The 26,640-nt window shown below is 35.5% G+C and overlaps 1 protein-coding gene across 1 annotated transcript in view; it reads left to right on the forward strand.

The window, feature by feature from the left end:
- The first annotated feature begins 614 nt into the window (after positions 1–614).
- The window catches only part of LOC142339228 (protein phosphatase 3 catalytic subunit alpha-like), a 39,433-nt gene continuing 13,407 nt past the window's right edge, over positions 615–26,640 (forward strand). The window contains exons 1-6 of the mRNA XM_075389084.1: positions 615–1,124; positions 1,347–2,586; positions 10,448–10,684; positions 14,847–15,013; positions 16,104–16,279; positions 19,877–19,987. Of these exons, the coding sequence (XP_075245199.1) occupies positions 2,451–2,586; positions 10,448–10,684; positions 14,847–15,013; positions 16,104–16,279; positions 19,877–19,987 (827 nt within the window). The 5' untranslated portion in view covers positions 615–1,124; positions 1,347–2,450. The remainder of the gene's footprint in view (positions 1,125–1,346; positions 2,587–10,447; positions 10,685–14,846; positions 15,014–16,103; positions 16,280–19,876; positions 19,988–26,640) is intronic.

Consider the following 26,640-nt stretch of genomic DNA (forward strand, 5'->3'; position numbering starts at 1 on the left):
TAATATCGAAAGACAACAAAAATACTAAACTTTTAAACTTAAGTTAGATTACTCTTTCACTTCATCATTACTTTTTCTACGCAAGACTAATTTTGAGTTTTCCTACGGTCAAATAAAACAAATTTGACCTTGGTCACTGAAAAAATAAATGCTATCATGAGAGTGGTCCGGCTTCTCAAATAACACAAACACTGCAGAAAATTAATCACCGATTGATATTAAAATTATTCTTCACCAACGCAGCAATAACAGCACGTCTTCATTGTGATAACAAAAGATTAAATTATTTTCTTAAGTTTTACATACATACAGATTTAATCTGCGCGCGAGTATATTTTATACACTTCGTTTGACCGCAAGCATATGTGTGTGATAAGGCTTAGTTTGTTTGTATGAAAGCTGATAGCGGTTACGACAGCATTTCAAACTCGCTCTACAAAGACACCAGAAGTAGCTCCGATTGATATATGTTGAATGACAACAAGATGACAGATTTAGCCATAGAATTGAAAACAAACAGCGCAACCACCACCACCACCACCAGAACATTTCCAGTACACCAATACGACTAAGTATGCTCTAGACCTAATGGCATTGATATGCTGCTCGCTAGACATATACTACATGAGCAATATAGTATGCTACCAAGCTAATGAATAAAAGCATTAACGCAGAGTCTAATGCATAAAACGTCTTGATGGTATTAATGCGCTCCAACTTTCATTATTAGAGTTTCAACTTAATCAAGTCGCTTGAAATATTTCTGCAGATTCCCCTCAAATATTTCTCCACTATATTTGAGCTCTCAAACTGTAGCTTGATAAGTATGGTGAATCGCAATTTAAAGCGTGATGTGGCGGAACATATTGAAACAAAGAATTAAACTAACTTCATTTTGTATATCTTTGTTGTTTATTATAACAATTCACTTTGGTTCATTTTATCTATTTCATATTACAGTTCATACCATCACTGCAAAACGAAGAAACACATCAGGCAAATTTTCTCTGATTAAACTTGCAAAAACTGAGCGCTCAAATATCTTAAACAACAGTTTTAAAAACTTACATAATCAAAACGTCTCTCTTATTAACTTAACCCACCAATTTAACTATTAACCACTGGTAAATATAATCCTTTTTTTTTACTAAAGCTAAGTTTTCCATATTGCTCAGATCGGCTATACAATCAAACTCTTTTTTTTTAAAATAGTGAAATAGTGAAAATAGTGTTTTAAAATACGCATCAATTTAACTGTTGAACAATGTCAACGTTTGACTATAACTAACTTATTCCATTGTGAGAATACTCGGTTCTAAGATCAAAAAAATTCTTTTGTATTTTAGTAGTCCACGTAACCTAGAGATGTCCTTACTCAGAAGTCGCCTTTGGAAAAATTGAGTTAACAGGCTTTTCTTCACAAAAACAATTCCCCGAATTTATAGTATTAAACTTTTTGTTGGTCCTGTATTAGCATTGTACATCATAACGAAGTGCCGTCAACATTTCCATCTTTAAAAACATTCGCCGTAGCTTATTAGCAAGAAACAACAAATATTTGATCACTTTTTAATTGGGAATAAACGAAAAGTGTAAACTACAAACAAACAGAACGGATAGAGGGAAGGGAAAGCATTACGTGGATAAGTCTCAAACGACAACAACAACATCAACAGCTATTACCAGTACATAAAACAGACCCCAAACAACATCAAAATTGCTAACGAAGTCGGTTAATGCAGCAGCAGCTACAAATACCTAACTGTACATCAGCACGTTATTAATACTATTACCATCTTTATCGCGAGTTATTTGTTGCAGATAACTCTTCCTTTTGGAGAAGAGAAATTATCGAATTGCTTAAATAGGAAATTGCATGCAAATTCTATTACTTATTTTTGTCAACAAACTTCCTGTTTATGTAGAAAGAGGCATCTATAATTATTCACTATTACAATCGATAGACCTTCTTTAGATTTTGAATATAGACGAGGCCTTTGCACTCTAATCCTTGCAGCTTTTAAGTTCACAAGAAATAGCGGGAGCTATTCAGATAATATAAATTTCTATCAAAACTGTGACTTCAAGCCTTTTTCAATCATCTGTGACTTCAGCAAAAAGATAACGTTTCACACGTTTACAAATTTTGTCCCTTCGAACAACAGGCCTGCTTTATAATTACATCATTGCAACTTTATAATTTCCCTCTTGTTCTTATCTTTTCATAATCACTATTTTTATTCATTGACCGAAAATACGCTGATTTGAAACCTTAAAAAAATTATCTCGAATTATCTCGAACTAACCTACTTACTGATCAAAGACTCAGTAATATATTGTCGCTTATTCTTCTATTGACCTGTGTGCCACCTACGAAAGAACCTGTGGAAAGTGAACAAGGAAGCCTTAAACAGATTTTAGGTTAAAGGATTTGTGGGCTAATTTAAGTGATGGATGCAAGCAGTAGTAGTGCCACTACTAATCCCTCCAGCACCTCAAGCAGTAAATTGAGCACCACTGAACGGAACGTACCTTCGGTGGCTCCTATTCCGAGGCACAAACTCAACATAGCCTCGCTCACTACAGGTTAGTACAGCCCTTCGATCATCAAACGGGACATAAGTATAGTTTAGGTGACTGTGCTCAAAGTCCTGAAAACCTCCGGCGTTTATAGGGACCAGCGTACTGCCGCGAGATGTTACGCCAGAATTTTGAAGAGACTTTTGCAGTGTCGTTTAGCCTTGCTTAACACAAAGCATTTTGGTAGTCTTAAATAGTCAAAAGTTTGTGACAATTTTTAACTTCTGGCTATGTATATAGGAATTCATGTATATTGTCACTTCCTGCACTGCAGACTTGCGACATTTTCAAACCTGCTTTGAAGTGTTTTAACGCCTTCGAACATCAATTTTGGCACACCTTCAACATTGGCTAACCTGAAAATAATTTACATTAATTATTGATTTAAAAGGCTTTCTATCAAGACAAAATTAGAATGCCATTAAATTATCTGAACAAATGTGAATTAAAATTGCTTTTAAGCGTCGCACTAATGTTTTGAAAAATATATAACTGATGGGGATACAATTTTGATTATACCAGTTAATACAAAAATTAAGTCAAATCATGGAAATGTTTGTGCACATCGCTGAAATTGAATTGTGGAAAACCAAATAAATAAAAGTATACATTGATTGTGCTCGACTGTATTCAATGAAAAAGAGCGCCAACTTTGAAAGAGTAAAACAACTACTTCAAAATTTAAATTAATGAAAAACAAGGAGGCACGGCATTTTTAGACTATGTTACTCATTTGATACTAAATATACACAGTGAACTGGTGAAAGAATGTTTACCTCCCATCACAAAGATCATTTTCAAAGAAAACTACAGCAGTTTTCTTTACTCATAATTTTTTGAACGTAATTTGACTGACATCATTTGAGCACAATTTGACATTTCTTAGAGATTTTTGAGCAACATAACTACATTAAAAATGCAAATGAATATAACAAGGATGTCAATCCAATGGATAAACAAATAACGCGATTTGAGATAAATTAAGAATTACGTTCTAAAATGCAATATTAGTTGACTTTTTCCGTCGATCGGCACCATGGACAGCAATTAAAGTACTTTGTTCGAGTTTATTTTGGCAATGTTTTTATTCATTAAATTGATTTTAATAATATCCGCTAAATGGTTCATCCATAACAGCACCACACTAATCAGGCACGTTTCAATGCGTTGTCTTGAAAAGGCACTGAAATGCTTAGTTTCCATGTCTTACCGTTATACTTGATAAAATTCATGAAACTGTCTCGTGAAACACTACGTTTGACTATATATGAGTTCTAGATGAAAAACTTGATGTTGAAGCACATCTAGTGAAGTTGGCCATTTCTTTCCACAAAAATTGTGTAGTTGACTTCAAGGAGATTTCAAAAACGATTCGAAACAGTCTGATGAATTTTGAAAAATCAGAAACAAAAAAACAGTGCCTGCAACCCAGTAGGACGGTAAAAAAAACAATGTCAAGCGTCAATTAAAACATTCATAACAGCAACTATCAACACAGAATGAAAAATTAACATGATGCAGTAAAGAAAAGATTAAAAAAAGGAGACTCGGCAATGTTCATAATGTTCCGACCCTGTTCAATTAAGTTTTTCATTTAATTGACGACTAAATGAGGAAAACTTTCAAATATTAGTATAATGTTTGACAATAATTCATGTGTCCATTTAAAAATTGCTTTAAGCTCAACCCATTATACAAATTAAAAAGTTACTCGTGAGAATGCTGAAGATACCGACGATTAAGGAGACTAGGAGAAAAGACAAACAACAAAATAAAAAAAAACAACACGCAATAATTACAGCCAAAACTCAATGGCCCTCTTTATAAAAAAAATTTAAAAACAAAGTCAAAACAGAAACAGATAAAAACTAAACAGACTTAAATAAGTTGACTTGAATTCCACTAGAAAATATATGGTATCTGTCTTTTGTTGAGAATACTTAAAAGGTAAAAAAAGACAATGGGCAAAGTTAAATACGTTTATACTTTTTGAAATATATAATTTCGAAGTCATGAAAAACATTGGCTATAAACTGAAATAACTAAATGACTCAATCTATGCCTATTGAATGACTCAAATTATGTTGACTAAAAAGAACAAACACGGGCAACAGTCAAAAAATCAAAGAAAAATTGCGAGATGACGGTTTCGAAAAATCATTGGTTATCAAATAAAAGCATTTGATAACTTCTTTAAGAGCTCCTAAGACAATGAATTAGAACCTTTTTACTCATACTCAGTCATAAGACTACAAAAAAGACATCACATGCTGGAAGAACTCAAAAATTCATTAGAAATTTACGAGATCTCTGTCGGAGCGAGAAAAACCATAAGCTTCACTCGAACTTAATATCAATTCACTGGGCCTCATTTAAACATAAACAAGAACTGTCATGGTGAACCGGAAATAAAATAGCCATTATCTGAGTAACAGAAAGTTGTGATCGCAGTGTTTATGTCTACACTACCTGTCAATTTGTACAAAATAGACCAAAATAGCATTTTTTGTACCATTTTTCATTAAAAAATGGAAAAGCTGATGGAAAAAATTTTAGCAAAAGTATAGCCAAAACTGATGGTTAAAACAATTCCCCAACTCTTTCATCTTTAATCGTAAAACCAATGAGACTATCGTTTACACTTTTACCGTATTTTTGCAAAATTAATCAAAATTTCATCAAAAATTACGAAAAATGCGAAGAAAAAAATGGAAGTGAGGCTAACGTTCACAAAACTTTAAACCTCCGTAACTCCTAGGAAAAACCCGAACTAAAAAAAATCATTTTAAATTTGAAATCTATGCCTGACAAGCTGTCAAATGATAACACTCATAACACTAAGATGAATATGGATCGGGGAAAGTTAACTGAACAAAAAACCAGTTGAGCATATAGTTCCTCCCCCACTAAAGTGGGTCGAAACAATTAACAAAATTTCTCTGTCTCAAAAACAACCCAAATATTTCTCCAACTCAAAATTATAAAACTTGATTAGATTATTTTTAGTTAAATTATGTTTTCTAAATTATGAACACTGACTGTTTTCATTAATAGGATCAGATATCAGATTTCAACAGATACTATAAAACGAAGTTAGGTACATGCAGGTCCGCCAACTGCGTACCGTAACCAAGGTAAGTACCGTAATACTCGATCAAGATAGAAAAATAACAAAGATGAGGTGAGGGAAATTTTCAAAAAATCTGACATTCTAATTCGATAAATTGCTGTCGTCATCTTTGTTATTTTCCTATCTTGATCGAGTATTACGGTACTTACCTTGGTTACGGTACGCAGTTGGCGGACCTGCATGTACCTAACTTCGTTTTATAGTATCTGTTGAAATCTGATATCTGATCCTATTAAAGAAAACAGTCAGTGTTCATTGAGCCCCCTGGTTGCCGTTGTTATAGGTGTTGAGCGGGTAACCCGAGAGTTCTCCACGCGAGCTCAAGCACACCACGGGGGTCGGTTTACAGTATTTCCAGGCCATTGGCTTCGAAGCCTGATATCTTTCTGTGCGCAAGGGTTGGGGGACATTCAAGGAGCCAGTGCTCTAAGGTCTGGCCGTCTTCTTTGCAGAGATGACAAATAGGGTTCTTGTTTGAGTTCAGCGGATGGTTGCAGGCAGCCAGCAGAGTGGAGTGCCCCGCTCTCAGCTGGGCTATTATCACAGCTTCTTTGCTGGATTTCAGGCACTCTTTATCGCGTTTGGAACTGCACGCGCGATATCTCTGGGCTACCCTGCCGTGTTCTGCTTTTCCGTATTTGATACTCCTATGGATGTGTTCCGGGGCAGCCGCAAAGGATACCGGTTTGGGTTCGTGGTCCGTCAATTGCCGTGCTTCATTTGCGAAATTGTCTGCCATCTCGTTTCCCGGAATCTCGGAGTGGCCAGGGATCCATTGGATAAGTATCCAGCAAAAAATTTTTGCCCAGCGATTGTTGGATCCGTGACGTACAGACTGCAATGTGATCTAGGGCTGCCGTCAGGGACTGACTATTAATGCACACTAAGATTCTGTTGTTTTCGAGTTTTGCTTCAGCCCAGCTGACCGCCGCCAGCAGAGCTTCTCTCTATTCCTCAAGTGATGACGTCAGTTTGCGTTCTATCGTTTTGATAACATGCAGTTCCGTAGGGATTTTTTTACTTCGCCTGAGGTAATAAACGCGGCTGATCCACCATTTCTACAGCCTTCAACGGCGGATCCATCAGTGTATATAACTATGTAGAAATTCCCAGAGGCGAAAAGATCCTTGAAGGCCTGGTTGGCAATGGCGTTATGTACTCTGTTGTTTCCCCTGGCCTGCACCGAGCCGTCCACTCTGCACCAGGTGTTGACCATGGTTCATTCCCTATTGGCCGCAGTTCTTCTCTGTTTTCGAGGTCAGCTATGCAGCTCAGCAACTCGGGGTTCTCGTTTTCCAACATCGCCGCTTTGTTCTTTTTCGAACGGCGTCTTCTGTTGCTGCTCGGCACGGGTGGTTAACAGGTAGACGTGGGGCTTTTTCGTATGATATGGCTATCAGCCGGTTACTGTGTGTTCTGTACAAGCATACTCCGGAGTCGCTTCTAAGAGCATACAGTTGCGTGGAGGCTGTTTGTCCACTGATATTCCTTAGTGCAAACTCTGAACCGCTTCCAGTTCCCGGTACTGTGTTTGCGATTGCCACGGTTGGTACGCTGGAGCAGCTTAGTCAATTACGCTACGTTGCAGTGACCGGAAGATTCTCTTCACTCATCTGCAGTGACCGGAAGATTCTCTTCACTCTTCACATTATTTCGTTTCTTTAGTTCGTCACTTCTTGAACGTGTTTCTTAAAGGACAGATTCCTGTCAAGATTCCGAGAAACTTTGGATACTCAGCATATGCCATTTACTTGCCATCAATTAATGCTTATGCCATCAATTAATGCTTTTGGTCTCCACTTCGCATCTCCCGACCAGTGGGAAAAAAGATGTTATATTTAATACCTAAGAGAAAGTATAATATAGGAACAACCGAGAATGACTGTTTTCGATCATCAAAATTTGAATCAAAGAGTTTTTTTCAGTAACGGCAACCCATTAGCGAAAGATGTTACGTTTATCTTTTCGTTTTAAATGAAAGATGTTCCGTTTTCTATATATTAATTCTATATATATTACGTATATTATGAAATAAAGTAATTTTAACAAATGTATTCGGTACTCCCCCACTACTAGGCTAGACAGACTATTACCGGTAAAGAAACGAGCATTACTTTGTTCACATATGGCAATGAGAACAAACTTTTTTCACAGAGGTCAGCAGTTTTGGTTTTGATATTTGAAAGGAATCTTTGTGCCGATATTTGAACAGTTCCGACATTTTCAGCGCCAGATTGCTTGCTAGCAGTAACGAAAATGCATTCACCATGCAGTCCCGTGAATCATACAAGTTTCTCGTTCATTAATGCTGATCCTGAAGTAATTTATTATTGCATTTATAGACAAATACGCTTCAACAGTTATTACTACATCCAAAAGTAACATATGCACGAAAATTAGGTATTTATTGGACTAATTCTTTGATGTCTCGGCTTGCAAATGCATAATTAATTTGGCACCTAAATTAGCGGATTGAAACACGCATAGACATGCACATTCAAACAAAAATTTCAAAGATATGCACCGAACGGGCGCCCCGACCGAGTAACATTTGTCCAAAATTTCCCCGCTTGATTCGGTTGGCAAAAGACTAGCCTTATCGAAGCAAAAAAACTGTGAAATTTGCCTAGCCGCCATTTCCTTTTTCTAATTAACACAATTTTTAGTTTCGCTCGAACGAAGTTTGAAGCAATTATTGTAAACGTGTTGGTTTTTTATGCAAATTTTGCCTGATCGTTTTGACTTTTCGAGTGAATTTTGCGCCCTTGAATTTTTCTTTTGTGTGATCTAAATTTCCTATTCACAGTTGCCAGCAGCTGAACTCAAGTGGCGGCAGTTCACTACTTAAAGTCAACTGAAAAGTGCGCCGAAATTGGAGTATTTTTTTTACTTTAAATTTTATTAGTGACGTCATTTTAAGCCTTTCTTATTGTTTTGAGTTACCCCCTCCATGACGCATCAAAAATCCAATAATTAACCAAAATTCAAAATCAGTCCCATACATCTATCTCTAAGGGTACCTGTAAGATGTCTAAAGTACAACTTAACCCATTGATTATAAATTGTATCATAAAATGGGTTGGGACTTGACCGTGCCAACCCATTTTATGATACAATTTATAATTTATAATCAATGGGTTAAGTTGTACTTTAGACATCTTACATGTACCCTTAGAGATAGATGTACATAGTCTTCAAATAATTTTCAGTCATTGGCAGTTAATTGCTGTTTGCCATTATACAGATTATTGACAATATCGAGAAATAAAATACTAGAAGTTGATTTAACAATCTCAGAACTCTGCTTGATAAAAAAATCAACAAGTAAAGCAAGTAGTTACCATAACTTTATTTTAGGTTAATGTATTTTAACTGAGTATTCTAAATGTAGAAAAGGCTAAATGCAAAAAAAAATTCAAATAAACCAACTAAAATAGTGAAAAATTTGCTGAGGCGAAACCTTATTTTTAGTCGAAACTATTCCGTTTATTTAATAATCAAGTTGTTTCAGCCAGTAACTTAGTTAAAATAGGTATATATACGTCATTACAAAATATCAAAAAATTTTCAGAAAAAACTGTTGACATGACCCAAAAATGCAAAGACTAATATTTACTTATATATTTAGGTTGTATATTTAGGACGTATATTTAGGTCAAAACAAGAATAGTTCAATTTTTCTAGATAAAATGCACCTTTTTGGCTGTTGCAATCTACTTTGCAAAGGCTGTTCATTATTTGAGCAAGTTTCAATACGGTTTTAAAAAAAAGTAGGACACAAAATATTTAAAATTTTTGTCGCGCAAATTTCAAAAAAAATGCTTTTTTCACTTTATTCGGGACCCAAGTTGAAAATCCGCATACACATATTTAGAAGAAGATTTTAACACTTACAGATTGAACCTCTCTCTCTCACCGTTTGAACAATTTTAGCGCTCTGATGGCGTAAAAGGTATCTTTCTCCGCAGATACCTATCAGCCAAAATTGACTTCACAAAAAAACAAAGCCATGGAAACATTAAGTTCCTATCCCCGAAATAAAGTTGAGGGTTGGAACAAAAAGGACCCAATGAACAACTTGAACCGATGTAGCGCTCGAAGTTTTAATTTGGAGAGCAATAGGTCATATCAAGTGGTTTCCGCTCCTCTGCCTGAAACAGGACTGGCAACTAATAAAATCTCTAACCCAGCAAAAAAGCGCACGTGAACCCAGCGGCGGTTTTCGACAGGCGTTATAACGAAATAAAATTCAAAGCATTTTGCAATCAATCCGCCTTGTCAAACAAAGGTCGGTCAATTAGCTACAACCATCAGAACCTTAACAAGCTCGCACATGAATACAGATTTCATTATAATAGATTCATTGATGTTTTCTGCTAATAAATGCATAGCTTGCCGAGTAGAAAATACAAGTTATTGTTGAAACCTTATTGATGTTTCTTGTATTTTGTGCGCAAGTAAACGTTAATCCTGTACGATCTTGAAATAATCTTGCATGAATTTAAAACGCCATGGAAGAACCTTAGATTACCTTCTGTTATTGACTCGAGTTAGACAATCACGTTTGAAAATTAAGATTTATCTAGAAACTGAAGGTCAGCGTGCGGTTGTATACAGCACACGGCAACCAATAAGGCAATAAAAGGAGGTATAGTAAAGGACCTTTGACTTTCTTAAAATTGATTGATCCAATCATTTTCCCTAGCCCTCGAACATGGTTTCTGTCTTTTTGAGCAGCTCAACCTATGACGGTAGACGCCCTGAGACAGATCAGAGAGCATCTGAAAGGTCAAGGTCTTCTGGACCCTAGACTAGTGACCCACATTCTCAAGACAGCAGCCGAGGTGTTCAGGCGGGAACCCAATTTAGTAGAAGTGCGCTGTTCAGACGCTGTCATCATCGGGGACATTCATGGACAGTTCTACGATCTGTTAAACATTTTGGAACGCGTTTGCGCTGACAAGCCTCCTGAAGGCAAGTCTCATTATTCAATATGTACTTCAAGACAACTAATGCGAATTTTTGCATCAAAATTTCGGCAAATTTGTTAAAAATGTAAACAAGTGTTGTCAATTTTATTTTTAAAGACGAAAAAGCATTGTAGATTACTTTGATTTAATTTTTTGGCCTAAAATTTTGGCTAAATTTTTTTTGAAAAACTCAGCCTTTTTCATCAAAAATTGCACGAAATAAGCTTTTTCAATCCACTTTCATTAAATTTGCGGGAAGCAGACACTCAAAAACCACTAACACAATCTTCGTAAAATGCAAAGGGGGCAAGCCCTATTTTCACTTTGAGTGCTCTGGAGTTAAAATATTGCCGTTTTTTGCAACTTTACTCCATGATTATCAAAAATTCAGCATTTATTTCTGAATTTTCAACTAACAATTTATCTATATCTATAACATTCGAAACAAGTGTTCTTAAGAGACAAACAGCAATTGCAAGGCTAATTTCGGTCTATCTTGGACTGTTCCAATCCAAAAACAATTCGGATAATAATCCGTCGGTCTTTTAAAAAAAATCGATCTATTTGTGTTAATTAAAGAACAAGCAGTTCAAATCAAAGCTCACTGATGACAAGTCCAGTTGGCTTCCACAGCAGATCAGAAATAATGTAACTTATTTTTTGCTCGAAAGCTTATGGTCGTTTTGACATTTAAAAATAACTGATTTTTAAATAAACAATGGCTTATTGAACTTTGCTACTATTTTTATCTTAATTTGCTGAAATTGTAGCTTCTTAGTGTCAGCAAGAAAAGAATGCCTCTTCTTTCTACTGATAAATATTTAATCTTTTTTGCAGTTTTGTCGTTTCTTGCTAATTTTACTCTATGATTATCAAAAACGCCGGATTTACTTTTCAATTTTTAACTGACAAATTATCTAGATCTACAACATTCGAAACAAATTAGTGTTCTGATTTGACGAAAAGCAATAGCAAGGCGCGTTTTGGTCCAATCTTGGACTGATACAAGCCAAAAATAAGTCGGACTGTAATCAGTCGGTCTCTTCTCAAAAACATTTTGATCTTTTCTATGTCAACTAAAGAAAGAACAATTCAAATCAAAGCTCAGTGTAGATAGGTCCAATTGGTTTCCTAAGCAGTTTCAAATTAAGGCATCCAGTTTCTTTAATCGGAGGATTATGGTAATTTTGAACTTTTAAAAACGTTTTCGATTAGACAATGGCAAAAACAAACGATTTTAAATAAACAATGGCTTACTGAACTTTGTCAGTATTTTTCGCTTCAGTTGGCCAACTTGTAGCTTAGTGTCAGCAAAGAAAGTATGCTTTCTCTTCCTCTCCTTTCTACTGAAATAAAACTTATTTTTTGCGGTGTTACGCGTTAAGATATGGTTTTCTGGATTTGATACTACCAGATTTCACATTCTTTTTTATTTTTAGGCATTTGCCCATTTTTTACGTTTTTTCTCTTTTTGTCACATTATCATATTAATGACAGTTCAGATATTACAAAATTTCCGTTCAAAATGACGCACAATTGATCATATCAATATCTTTACAGCTATAGATTACGGTTTTAATGTCTTCTACAACCCTTTCGTCGAAATTAATTTTTACTTTTGTCTTTAACTGTCGTTTTTACATTATTTTCCAGCTTTATGAATTTTTCTGGATATTAACAGATCTCATTGGATGTGCCTGGCAAATTAGATCAGGCTATATTCTGATTTGATTACATCGCTGATGGCTTCCGTGACTCTGAAAAAAAAACACTTAAACTTCGCATTTTTGTTCTTTTTGTCTATTTGTTGCAAGTCTTATTGCAGCTCTCGTTTTTGCAACTCTTTTTGCAGGTCTTACAGGACATTACTGGCATCAAGGGAAGGCGCAAGAGCAAAAAAATATAATGTTTTTAAAAAATTCGTCATGACCTTACTGGCTTCGACAAGGGTATTTTGCAAAAGGTAAATTAATTTCTGATTTTTGCTTATATTTGACGTTCTTTTGAAGAAGTGAGACATATTCTGTTTAATTACAGGTCGCAAGGCCTCCTTTACACCAATAAACAAATATATTGTATTATTTTGTAGCTAATAGCTCAGATGACTTTGAAAAAAAAATGTTTTCAAAAAATACAAAACTATTTGTATTTTGCCCTTTTCTTTCTCCTTTTTGTCGACTTGTTACCTAGTCTCATTTTTGAGAGGTCATATTTCATAATATTGGCGTTTTCTCGCAAGTTTTAATGGAATTTTGTTTGTTGTCTCTATTTGTTGATCTTTTTGCAACCGCATAAAAAATTGAGTAATGACAGGTCTTTATGCCCTCCTATAGAGGCCTAGGCATAAACCTGTTGGATAATCAGCGGTTGGCTTCAGCTGATATTTAATGTTTTCATTACTTTGAAATTAAAAAAATAAGCGATTTTTTTTAAACTTTGCTGTTTAAATTTTGCTGTTTTTTGTTCTTTTTCGACTAACTGTTGCCAAGCCTTATTATGGACTGGTCCCATATCATTTCTAGTGAAGTACACGTTATTTTATTGAGTTTCAATTTTATCTGACGCTATTTTAACTTTGTTATTAATAGCCGCACAGCGATAGCTGGGGCTATTATTGGCCTTCTCTTGGTTTTTTTTTTATTTCGTCGTCATGATTTTTGTTACGACCATATGACGTCACAGCCACTTTTTGTTCATTCGTTCATGCAATTTCAGCTGAATTACATGTGTGACGTCATTTTTCGCTCTTAGTGGAGCGAGTTTTTTGTTCATGTGCGTGATTAAATTTTTGGTCACACTTGACTTACCTCACTCTCAAAAATGACTTCCTCACTTTGAAATTGACTTTTATTTACTTTAATTCAAAGAGATAAGGTCAAATGGGTGTGTGTCACTCTAAATGAAGGTTATTTGAGATCAGCTAATAGAGGCAGCAATAACTTTACAGATTTTTAATCAAAATATAACACATCAGCCTTCAATGAAAAGACGAATTTTTTTGGTCTGTCTCTTTTACTGTTTTTTTTTAGACTGCCGATCTACGAATCTATTGCGGCTATTTTCTGGCAATCTGCCAGCTATGTTTAGGTTTTTTTTTCTTTTAAATGGACAAAGTTTTGGATGTAATTAATTTTTGTTGTAGTTGTATGATTTTGTCGTTGGTCTTGACTCGGTTTCTTAATAATGGCAGATCTCATCAATCTAACGCTGCATTTTTTTACTCCGTTGAGTTATTTGCGTTGGAGGCGATCTTTTCGGGTTTTTTTCGGGGTTTTTCTATCTGTTCCTCATATGGTCGCTAATTATGCCAAAAATGTGGATGAGCGGGGTCGGAACTATATGTGCAAACCCACATTAACGAGCCTCCATGTTAAAATGTAGATTTGAAGTGTCTAATCAAAGCTGGCTATTATTAACACATGCCCGTGTACCGCTGATTCACGAACTTTTTAAAATGAATACTGCATTTGTCTCTGGAACCTACTGTTTAAGTTTCATCTTCACAATCTCAACTATAGTTTCTTCACGTCAGAAAACTGAATAGTTTTTTCTCTATTCATGCCATCTTTTATGGGCATGACGTCTTTTTTATACTCGGCAGCAGTAAATTTCAAATTTTATGTGATGGTTGTTTTCATATATTAAACTTAATTTCAAACTGAACCTTGAGCCTCCAAATGCTTCAAACGGACATTTGTAACTCAAAATGTTCTTATTCCGATTGACACGTGTTCTCTCCTATTTTTGGCCAGAATAATTAGATCACAAAAAATCGGGCATTAGAAACTACAAAAATATCAGAATTTAGAGCAAAATTCTGTTCTACTGCACCTTGAAGTCTTGAAATGTGGTGGACAGGGCGTTTAGCTGCCAACCGAAAAATAAGAACCCGGCAGAAACTAGAGTCTAATCACAAAGCAGAGTTCCACTACTTTTTCAGGTTTTCGTTAAGTTCACAACGGTGTTTGTAGTATCGACGAGTGGTAACGAGTTATTTTATCGGTTAGTTATGCAACTGTTGTTATCGTAATGAGAACTGATTAAATGTATATTTTTCTGGAAATTGAGCGCTTCGTTTTGTATTAATTATTACCATTAGTTAACCCAACCCAATTCAGGTAGGCTTTTGGGAACCCAATTCAGGAAACAAACTTTCTTTTCAACAGGTAACACCAGCTACGTGTTTCTGGGCGACTATGTGGACAGAGGCTCATTCAGTACAGAGTGCGTATTGTACCTGGCCTCACTCAAACTGATGGCACCCAAAAATGTCTTCCTCCTACGCGGAAACCACGAGTCAGAGAAACTCAACAAGAACTTCAACTACCACGAGGTGCGCAAATAAACCCTATTTGTTCCAACCCCATTTAGTGGAAGGGAAGGACTATCTGCTCCACTGTTTTTTTTTGCTAATGGATGCTTAAAACACGCTCAAGCAACATTTAAAATGCAAGATCTCTGCGGTACAGCTTTCCGAGTGCCCGATTTTCTTAATACACAGATTTTAAAACTTGCAGAGCTCGAGTTTAAATTATAGGTTACGTGACTCCGATAAAGTCACTTCAAAATTCTGACTTACATATCGATCAGCTGTGCTTTTCTTGAAGAATGCCAGATTTATTCATTGACTTCATCAGATTCACGAGAGATTCATCAGATTCACGTAACTTACTTTTATTATACTTACAACATGCAAGTTCAAGTTTTAAAATGCCAAACTTCTGTAGCGCTAGAAGTTAAAATACCAAAAGTTACTATATTACAAAGTAGATTACAATATCCGCATGCATACATACATACATACAGATCTGTCAAGTCTTTATAGATCTTTCAAGAAGTTACAATATAAAAAGCTCGTTGGACAGCTATATTAACTTATGCAAAAACATACATTTTAAAATTAAGCATATTAGAATACTGCATTCGACCTTCATTATTAATGGTTGTCTTGGATTTTGGTCTCGTTTCAATCTATTAATAACTCGATACGTCGAAGAGTAGTCTAAAATGCACTTGAATCACGTACTCGCCAGGTTTTAAAATTGGGCACTGCATGCTGAAAAATCTAGGAACGGGTACTTCTAAGATCTGGCTACTTGCACGTGTGTGTTTAAACCTATTATTCAAATATAACCAAGGATCTTATCCGTTTGCGCCCCAATACGTTGAACAGCCACCAGTTGCAGAGCACGTGTCATTACATAGTAAATCAGTATGTAATAATATGGCACTTGCGTCTGGGAGCGGGGTGCAAATATTATGCACACACTAAACTTGAGGGTACGAACGGAAAAGATCCATAACCCCGTAACCGACTAACGCCAGAAACTGATGCAAATGAAATTTGAATGAGATGAATCTCTTCGTAATTAATTTTTGGTCATGAGAGTGGCGTAACTATACACGAAGTGTTGTTGTGGTAGGAGTTTACACAGAAGTACTCAAGTGAGTTGTTCAAAGAGTGCCAGAGCATGTTCAACTCAATGCCTCTCTGCGCAGTAGTGAACGGCAAGTACTTCTGTGCTCATGGAGGTATCAGTCCTGAGGCCAAGCAGCTCAATGATATCAACAAGATCAGGAGACACAAAGAGATACCTCAGTATGCGTCGTACTCATCAACAAATGATAGACGATTAAAATATGCTAGAAAAATGAAAGTAAAACCAAACGAAAATTGAGCATAAGATCATATTGACATAGCTTAGAACACGAAATCTGCCCTCGACAAACAAAAAAGAAAATACGAGAAGAGACAAAAAGGTATAAAGTTCAAAATTTTGTTAGAGCACAGTGAAAGGAGTAAAATAAGCTATTCTGTTTCGAATCCAGTGCTGCTGCATATTCACATTAGTTGCACCTGCGTTAAGTAGATCCCCGCACAGGAAAACAATCTCCAGTTTTGAACATTGATCATATTTCATTCTATATACAAACAAGGCGGCTCGGTAATGTGCGATGGCACATAAGGTTCCGACCCCGCCCATCCACAATTTTGGCATAACTGTCTACCAAATGATGAACAGATAGAAAAACACAAAAATTATTTTTTTGGGAAACCCAAAAAACTCAAAAAAGCACAAGTATTTTTCAAAAAAAATTGTGTATGAACGATAAGATAGCCTCCAAAGCAAATAACTCAGAGGAGCAAAAATTGATGCAATTGATTGCTGTGATATGCCAATATTAAGAAAGCGAGTCAAGTTGAACAGCAAAATCAAACAACAACAACAACAAACATTAATTACATCAAAAAATTTATGTCCGTTTTGAAAAAAAGAAATTTAATAACAAAGTTAACATACCATCAGATAAAGCTAAAACTAAACAAAAAAACTTATAAATCACCAGAAGATATATGGGACCAGTCCATAAAAAGTTTTGGTAACAATTAGACAAAAAAGAACAAAAACAAAAAAGCTAAAAAATTCGCTTTTTTTAAACAATTAAATTCAAATTAATAAAAAACATTAGAAAACAAAAGAAATATCCTAAAGGTTTACGATTACCAATTCTACTATAGAGGAATTAGAGGCATTAGGAACTGTCCTTATTCCTTTTTTTCAGCGGCAAAAAAGAACAACAACAAACAAAAATTCAATTGAAACTTAACAGAAAACGCTCTCCAAACCGTCAAGCCATATTTTGGCCCTCAAAAATTTTTCGATTGCGCCTTCTTCAAACAGCGACAAAAGAGTATATGGCCATTCATTAGTAAGACTAGGTAACAAGTTGACAAAAAAGCGAAACGTAAAAGTATGTAATAATTTTGATTTTTTTTTCGAAGCAAAATTACATCCAAAGTCATGAAAGACATTAATTACAAAAAGAACTATTTAAATAGGGTCACTTATTCATCCACAGGAAGCCACGAGATCTGCAAATATCCAGATTTTTTCTTGCGTGTACAAAAACAACGTCAAGTCTGACAAAAACTAAATTAATTTAATTCTTTTTTGTGAAAAACCGGTGTCGAAGCCAGTAAGGTCATAACGAATACAAAAAAAAATAGATTTTGGGACATCAATCCCCTTTGACACCTTCCCTTGTCACCCATAATGTCATATTTGACATGTATTTAACTAACAAGACCAGGTAACAAAAAAATTTAAAAAGAACAAAATTGCGAAGTTAAAAAGTTTTTTTTTAGTTTTGTTAAACAATTTTTTTCTAAGTCATGGAAGCCATCAGCTACGTACTAATATCAGAAGATCTGCTCATCAATTTGTCCATGAAAAACCGATGAAACCTATCCATTTACAGAAAATTTCATACGACCCAAACGACAAAGTAAAAATGACAGTTAAAGACAAAAATTCAATTAATTTCTTCAAGAGTTGTCGGTGCTTTCAAAACGGTAATCTATATTGTTCAGGATTTTAATAAGTGCAATTGTGATATATTTTGAACGCTTATAATGTGATATGAGAACTGTCAATAATGTGATAAGGTGACAAAACTAGAAAACGTGAAAAACTGGCAAATCTTAAAACAAAAAAACTGAAATCTAGTAGTATCAAATCCAGAAAAGAATAACTTCAGGCTTAGAACCACAACCGAGAATAAACTTCAAATCAGTAGAATGAAGAAGTATTCTTTCTTTGCTGACACTAAGCTAGAAGTTGAACAAATTAAGAAAAAAAAATAGAGGAAAAGTTAATTAAGCCAATATTTATTTGAAAATCAATTATTTTTAAAGGTCGAAATGACCATGAACTTTCAAGTAAAAATTTAAATGCATTAGCTTGGAAATCCTTAGAAAGCCAAATAGACCTACCATTCCTGCGCTTTTATTTGATATGTTCTGTTCCTTTTTATTTAAAAAAACGTCTTTTTTTGAAAAAAAAAAAGACTGACTGATTGCAATCCGACTTCTTTTTGGATTGTAACAGTCCAAGATTGGCCCAAAACTAGCCCTGCTAATGCTTATTGTCCGTTAGGAACAATTGATTTTTCGAACGTTGTAGATATAGATAATTTGTTCGTTGAAAACTCAAAAATAAATTCTGCATTTCTGAAAACCAACGAGTAAAGTTAGCAAAAAACGGCGAAGTTTTAATTACAGAGCACCCTCAACGGACGCCGAAGTAGGAATAGCCCCTTTCTGAGTCTACAAAGATTGTATGAGTATTGTTTGGGGCTGTACTGCAGGCAAATTTAATCAAAGTGGACTAAAGTAGCTTATTTCGTGCCGTTTTTTGATGAAAAAGGCTGAATTTTGTAATATTTATCCAGAATGTTTTTCCAAAAAAATAAATCAAAACAATCAATAATGCTTGGTTGTCTTTAAAAATATAGTCAACGACACTATTCTCAAAAATTTTATTAAATTTTAGCAAAATTGACGAAAATTTAGGCGAAAATTCCGGAAAAAGTGAATAAAAACAACGTGAATTCACTCAACTTTTCTTATAAGTTTAAACCTCGATAACTCCCTGTAGAAAACGAAAATTTAAAAAATCTTTTTAATTCCATATTCTACGCTGGACGAGCTTTCTAATGATACAAGTCTCAACTCTCTACGATGAATATATCGATCGGCGAAAATTCACGGAACAAAAAAAAACCCATTTGAGTATATAGTTCCTCCCCCCTCAAGAGGGTCGGAACAATTACAAATATCGAATACGTGACCAAGTTTGCGTGCATATCACGAGAGAGTAACCCTTACTTAGAGAATGATTACTAAATCCCATAACAAATTTAATTGTAATTTATAAGTACGACACATACTATCATCGCTACAGAGAAGGGTAAGTTCCTTGCTTTCCATTTTTCTGGCTCGAATAGTTCAAAAACTGAATTCGAAAAGTTTTCATGTCCAAAAAAACACCCATTTTTCAAGATGAAAACAGCAAACATTGAATGAAGCACACATAATTGGCGTGACTATAAAGTTCAGCCCCACTAAGCTGGCGGGCCTATAATGGCAAAGACTCATTTATTTCTGCATATTTACTTTAATTAATATTTGCCGAATGTCTTTAAAAATGAGAAAATTATCTGGCGCATGGAGTACTATGCCTAACGACTTAACCAACTTAAACACGCAAAACTTGCATTTGTTTAGCTTCAGCCTCCTGGTGCAGATTAAGTCCCAATTTTTGATTAATTTCCATAACCCATAGATTGTAGATTGGCCGGAATTGTCAGTAAATGGAGAAATGAATGACTATTTTTCTTTTGTGTGATTTTTCAGAACAATGACAGACTTGTTGTGGAGTGACCCGTGCGAGGATTACGAGGAAAATGACAGCACCAGGAGCAGCGATATGTTTCAGTTCAACCAGCAGAGACAAACATCATACAGGTAGCAGTCTACACCCTACTAACCTGTAAATCTCTCCCTTTTCTTACCTTAAGTGCAAATCGACTGTCATGCCTTCAACTATTAACCCAAGATGCTTCTGACAAGACATCAAATCAAGCCAGCTCAGACCAGACCAAATTGGGTCTGGCATGCGGGATATCAGACCATCTAGACCAGAACTTTGCGTCGCGCACTGGAGTTGCCACACCCACTTGGGTTGCGCACTGTGTGAACCGAGACTAAAATTGTAATCATTGAAATACCAGTGGCAAATTTTCTGCAAGTTTTTTGAACTCTTCGTCGAAAAAGATTCATTCATTAAAAACAAGGATGTTCACCCCGAGAACATAAAACAATACTTGGACCGCAGCATAGTTTATAATTCTCATCGACTAAAATTGAGCGATATTTTTGTGGCCACACATTCTGACTTCTGCCAAATTAGATTTAAGTGTTTTATTATTGCTATATGAAGCCAACTGAAGGGTAGAGCGGTGGCAGCAAGCTGCTGATAAAATATTTTCCATTTTTTATATTTGTAAGGATGATAGTGGGGCTCTTTAAGAAAGCGGAAGCGTGGATCAAACCCGAGACTTCTTGTTCAATAACAAAAAGAAGTGTACTTCGCCAAATACGCTCTGCCAAATGAGTTATCTGGTTGTTGGTCTGGGCTGTACATAAAAAATTTTTTACGTCAAAAATTGTTTTTTAATTGTTTTTCTCTTTAATATTCTGATCTGCTTTTTCTTTTAGTTCATCTTACGGTCCCTGCATTCCGTTCCGTCTTTACCGGCTCAATTTGGGCGGATGTTATTGTTAATTTGCTCAGTCTTGATGGTGCCTCTCTTCTTTTCTGTTAGGGCTTTCCATAAGTCAATTTGTTTTGCTTGATCGAAAATGCAAATTTTCAACTGATTTTTTGGTTGCAATTGCTTGATATCTTGAGGCCGTATAATTCTTTTTGGTAAATGGCGTCGGCGAGTCCCTCTTGCTAGACAAGATTATATTGGTGCAGTATGAATGAGCTTAACAGAGCTAAGAAAGCTGTACAACAAAAAGGAAGAATAAAAACCAATTTTCCATCCCAAAAAGATCTAAATAATCAGCAACAATGGACAGTGGGTTACTCCGAGTTGATGCGGGTGTTAAACGGAAAATTTTTGCGGGAAAAAATAAAAACTCAGTTGGGGAGAAGTACCGGCTATTGATGGTCCTGACGGAAGTCATGGGCGTGCTTATCGCGAAAAATTGTTCAACTATATGGAAAATCGTTGGTTTCAGCAAAAGGTTGGCCAAAAGACCCACTGGCAGCTCTGCGCGAGGAGCGCCTGACTTTTGACAATGGTCTCCCATGAGGATAGAAAACAGCGAGTGCCATCCATGGTCACGGAAAGATGGTTGATATGCCAATTTCGAGTGTTCCAGAGCTTTTGCACAAGATCAGTCCCTATGACGTGCTCGTTGAATCGAAGGCTTGAATGTTCTCTTTTGACGATTTTTCTGTTGCCAGGTTGGGAAAAGATTTTCCATGAAGAGGCACGATGCAATAGAGTGGTAGACTCCGTCACATATCGAGATTGGTGCTGACGCTAGCGTATCCAAAACTCCATTCGGCGAAAAGATCTCATCAGGAAGAGCGGGAATCCTTCGCGATAGTTGGTTTTATATGTCGAGATTTTAACACTGATTGCAGGCCCTACGCTTGTAACGGGTTGCAAGGATGCTTGATAACATTTCAAAAAAGCAGTCTTCAGGGGCTTATGAATCTTTTTCTCAGGGGACTGGCTGTTTTCCACGGCTGCTCCTCTTGTTCTGATGATCATATCAAGACTCCACAAAGGGCTCTGTGTAGAGTATCCAGACCACACTTCCAGAAATCAAGACTTGGATCTATTCTGTTCCTCCTAGCTTAAAGGGCATAAAACATTTAAGCCCCCAGGAGAACGTGCTGTCTTTTTAATAGCTGCACAGCTATAGCTGGAGCTATTATTGACCTTCTCTTGGTTTTCGTTAAGATTTTTGTTACGACATTATGATGTCACAACCACTTCAAATCTGCTTTTTTCATTCGTTCATGCTATTTCAAGTGAAGTGCGCGCGTGACGTCATTTCTCACTCTTAGTAGAGTGAGCTTTTTTTGTTCTTACGCGTGATTAAATTTTTGGTCACACGTGACTCATATCACTGTCAGAAATGACTTCCTCGCTCTAAAATTGACTTTTTTAATAGCCGCACAGCGATAGCTGGGGCTATTATTGGCCTTCTCTTGGTTTTTACAATCCAAGAATTGAATTGTATTGGTGCTCTGTCTTTTTTTTGTAAAATGTTTTCACACCTTTTTTCATGACTGAGTTTTCAAAACGGGATTAACAGCTGAAGCTCAGCGGGCATCAAGTTTCATTAGAGGCCCTTATCCGCGTTTAGTAGTTCTTCAAGTACTTAGAGTGGTTAAGCTACTGGGAAGGCCGTAATTCAAGGTTAACAGGTCAATTTCAGAAGTTATTGAGCCCAAATTGTTGCAATTTTTTCGTCTTTTTTGTTGGACCAGTCTGAAATTGAGGTTTGTAAAAGTTGGTAAAGGTCTTTTGCAAGACGTAATTACTTTTTATGGCCATTTTAAGAGCTATATGTATTGCTACAACAAACATAAACACGGTAATTTGTTCTAATTTTTAAAAATTTTTCAAGTTTTTTGAATATTTTTGTTGTTTCAGCTCTTGGTGTCACAATAATAGGTTAATTTATAGTTTCTAGTGGTAATAGAATGGTTTTTAAACTTCACGAATTTTATCAATTTTTTTAATAAAACTTGCAGTTTTTTCCAATTTTCTGACATTAATTGTCATTATTCGAGTTTTCCAGCTCCAGGGGGCAAGAAATCTCGTCTAGGATTTGCTAATAGTTTAATGCAAAATTTTTATTGGCCATGGCATAAGCCAATTTTTTCAAATTTTTAAAAATTGTTGTCATTTTTTTAGGTTTCTCTAACCTGAACAGCCAAAACATTTACTTTAGGTTTTGATAATAGGTTACTGCATAGTTTCTAGTGGTAATGGGGAATGTGTTTCAAGATTTTATTGTTACAAATTTCAGCAATTTTCAAATTGTAATTTTTCTTTGACTTCTTGAAATTTTAGTCTTTTTACTCAGTGGCCAGGGGTTTGCTGCTATTAAGTTTGCTAGTATGTTATTGCAGAGCTTCTAGTGTCAACAAAATAGTTTTCTGTTTTTTAGATTGCAAATATGAGTAATTTTTTAAATAAAGCTTGCAATTTAAATTTTTTTGATTGTTTTCAAATTTTTTGATTTTTTTGTCATTTTCTGAGTTTAACTATCTTTATTGGCCAACGATATTTTTTAAATGTTGCAGATGAGCTACAAAACAGAAATCCACAGAGAAAAAATGAATTTGAACATTTTTTCCAGACACATTTTCGAAAAATATCTTTAAATTTTTCCTTTTCATTTGAAGCATTTTTCACATTTCTTTTTGAAGCATTTGTCATTTTTTTCGAGATTATCAATCTTTAGTGTCAAATTTATCTGTTTCAAGTCTTTTGCGTGACTTAATGACTATATTGCATTGTGTCATAAATGGCCTTCAGGTTAAAAGCTTCAAGAGTTTTAGGAATAATTGATTTTTTTGTTTAGTTTGATTCTTTTAGTTTCTCAACTTTCGAGATTTCGTCTTTTTGGCTGGGATTGTTCAATTGACCTGCTGGTCAGGTAAATTAGGCCTGTTTTTCATTCAATTCCTTGGATTGTATTTCAGGACTTGTCCTGCTATGTTTTTTATTTCGTCGTCACGATTTTTGTTACGACCATATGACGTCACAACCACTTCGAATCTGCTTTTTGTTCATTCGTTCATGCAATTTCATCTCGTGCGTGACGTCATTTTTTGCTCTTAGTGGGGCGAGTTTTTTGTTCATTCGCGTGATTAAATTTTTGGTCACACTTGACTTACTTTAATTCAAAGAGATAAGGTCAAATGCGTGTGTGTAACTAAATGAAGGTTATTAGAGAGCAGCTAATAGAGGCAGCTAAAACTTATACAGATTTTAAATCAAAACATAGCCGGCAGATTGCCGGAATAGCTGCGAAATAGACTTGCGTGCCGTAAAATACAGGTGGAAAAAGATACACAAGTGAGTTGATAATAGTTATCGCCGCCTATAAAACTTAAAAGTTTATTTCAAAGGAGGTTGTTTTTGGGTGCAAAAAAAATTTTCCCTGTCGCGTCTCGAACCGGCGATCTCCGGATTAGCAGCCAGTCGCCTTAACCACTCGGCTGTCGGACCACACAATCTGTTTTCTTACAATCAACTTTGTTTTAGGAACAGATTAACAGGTTTCTGAATAACCGCAATTTAGGTCACGCAGAAAGCGTGAAATCAAGCGCGAAAAAGTCATTTAAGCAGTGACGAGACAGAATGTTCTAGAACAAATGTAAAACGAAAATGAAGCTTCAGACGACGAAACAAAAAAACCAAGAGCACCGCAATATAGCTACGCTCAGCTTACAGCTTCGCAGCTATAATTAGAACATATCAGCCTTCAATGAAAAGACGAATTTTTTGGTCGGTCTGTTTTATTGTTTTTTTTAGTCTGCAGATCTACGAAGCCATTGCGGCTATTTTCTGGCAATCTGCCAGCTATGTTTCTTTAATTGAAAGAGAAAAGGTCAAGTGAGTGTTTGTCACTCTAATCGATGGTCATTTGAGAGCAGCTAATAGAGGAAGCAATAACGGATTCCTAGTCAAAATATAACATCTCATCCTGTAATAAAAAGTAATTTTTTGGTCTATTTTTTACTGTTTTTTAGACTACAGATCTAGAAAGCTATTGCGGCTATTTTCTGCCAATTTGCCAGCTATGTTTACATAATGTGCCAAATAACGACACCTAAATTTTAATTGAGTAGCAACAAAACACTAGGGGCGAAACAGAATTGATTCCAAAACTGCTCTGGGGGTTCTAGAAATTATGATCAGACCGTGCAAACTCTGGATGGGTCCTTGATCAGGCTTTCCAAACCAAAGACTTGCTGCCAGACGTTTTCGAGGGCCGCGCTTTAGTGGGTTTCATCGGCGCTAAAACAATTAATGAAAGGCATTGTTGAAAACTAACAAATAAATCCTCGCCAAAATGAAACGCAAAACGAAACAGCGATGTTAAACGATCACATATGAGGAAAAACATACAAAACTGGACAATGTCTTGAAACTGAACTTATTATTATGAGAAGCAAATGCGATAAGCATCCTATTTTTATTAGGCAATAGAAATGAATTGAAAAACCGAATCAATAATTAAACAGTGACATTCTAACCAATGTCTCCTGTCCCGGTTCCAAACAAATTGTAGATCTTGATGCGCTAAACTTTCACACCTCGGTTTAGAGCCTCAAAATTGAAATAACACCAGAATTCTTTGTCGGCATTATACACAGCAGACAAATGATCAACAATTCACACGTTACCTATTTACTATCTTTATTTTAATAAAAGACCATAATAAATATATTCGAACAGCAGTTGAAAAGTTAACTCTGCCGATCAGCATATTTAAACTCAGGTTGGTAATGCTCTTTTCTCAGAACAACCTATCTCATTTATCGTGCTGGAGATTCAAAACAACCAATAAATGAAAAAAAAATCAAGACCAAAAGCTGGGACGGCAAGCCACTTCGGAACTGGCCTATTTGGAAGGGAGCGATTTGAGGCATGTTTTTGTTTCCTAATTTAAAGGTCGCTGATTTCTGAAAGTTAAGTTTTTAACACTTCTAATACTCACACAAACCCAAAAAAACACGGCGTAGTCGGCAATCGAAGACCTGACAAAAACGTACGACAAACAATTCTTCAAAACTGTGAAAAATTAAATTAATCATTTACTAAAGCGAGCTTTTTAATTTTAAACCATTGTTTAGAGCAGATAGATTTTGACTATTTAAGTTTTCATTGCATAGATACGTTTTGATTAGTGCCAAAAAAGAAAATTCTACTTACCAATTGATTTTTGGTCATTAGTACAATGGTTACAAAATAATTCATTGCTTTCAAAAAGAATTGCGAAAAGCCTTATGACTTGATATTCAGCTCAAAGCAGCCAAAATTAATTCAAGAAAGATCCAGCAATCTACATCACAAATTCTACCAGAAAAAATTTCAAAAAATGTGCATCATTTCTCCAAAAATGTTCGCCAAGATACTCGTTTTATCTGACCCAAAAATATTTATAAGGGTCCCATAAAATTATGGAATAAAAATTTAGACTCCAAAATTTTCCAAAAATGCACGAAAACAAAGCCTACCCAAAATCATAAATACTCCAAACCCTTAACAGATAAAACGAAATAATCAGAATTTTGATAGCTAAAAATTCTGTAATAATTTTTAAAATATATTTTTTTTGTAAATACATTTTAAAAATTTGCTTATTGCCTACAGTTGGTTAGAAAAAACTGCTGTACTTCTCTTCAGCCCGATTGATTTAACACCATTGATTTAACACCGTATAAATTTACCCCTCAGTTTTTATTCAACCCCGAAATCAGTTTAACACCGAAATTTTTATAACACCAAGATTTCAGTGTTCTTAGTCGCTGCGAGATTTGTATTTAATTGGGTTTCGACGGCAACGCATGCTGT

Source organism: Convolutriloba macropyga, chromosome 5, assembly GCF_964194025.1.
Source record: "Convolutriloba macropyga chromosome 5, txConMacr16.3, whole genome shotgun sequence".
In the NCBI taxonomy this organism is placed as follows: Eukaryota; Metazoa; Xenacoelomorpha; order Acoela; family Convolutidae; genus Convolutriloba; species Convolutriloba macropyga.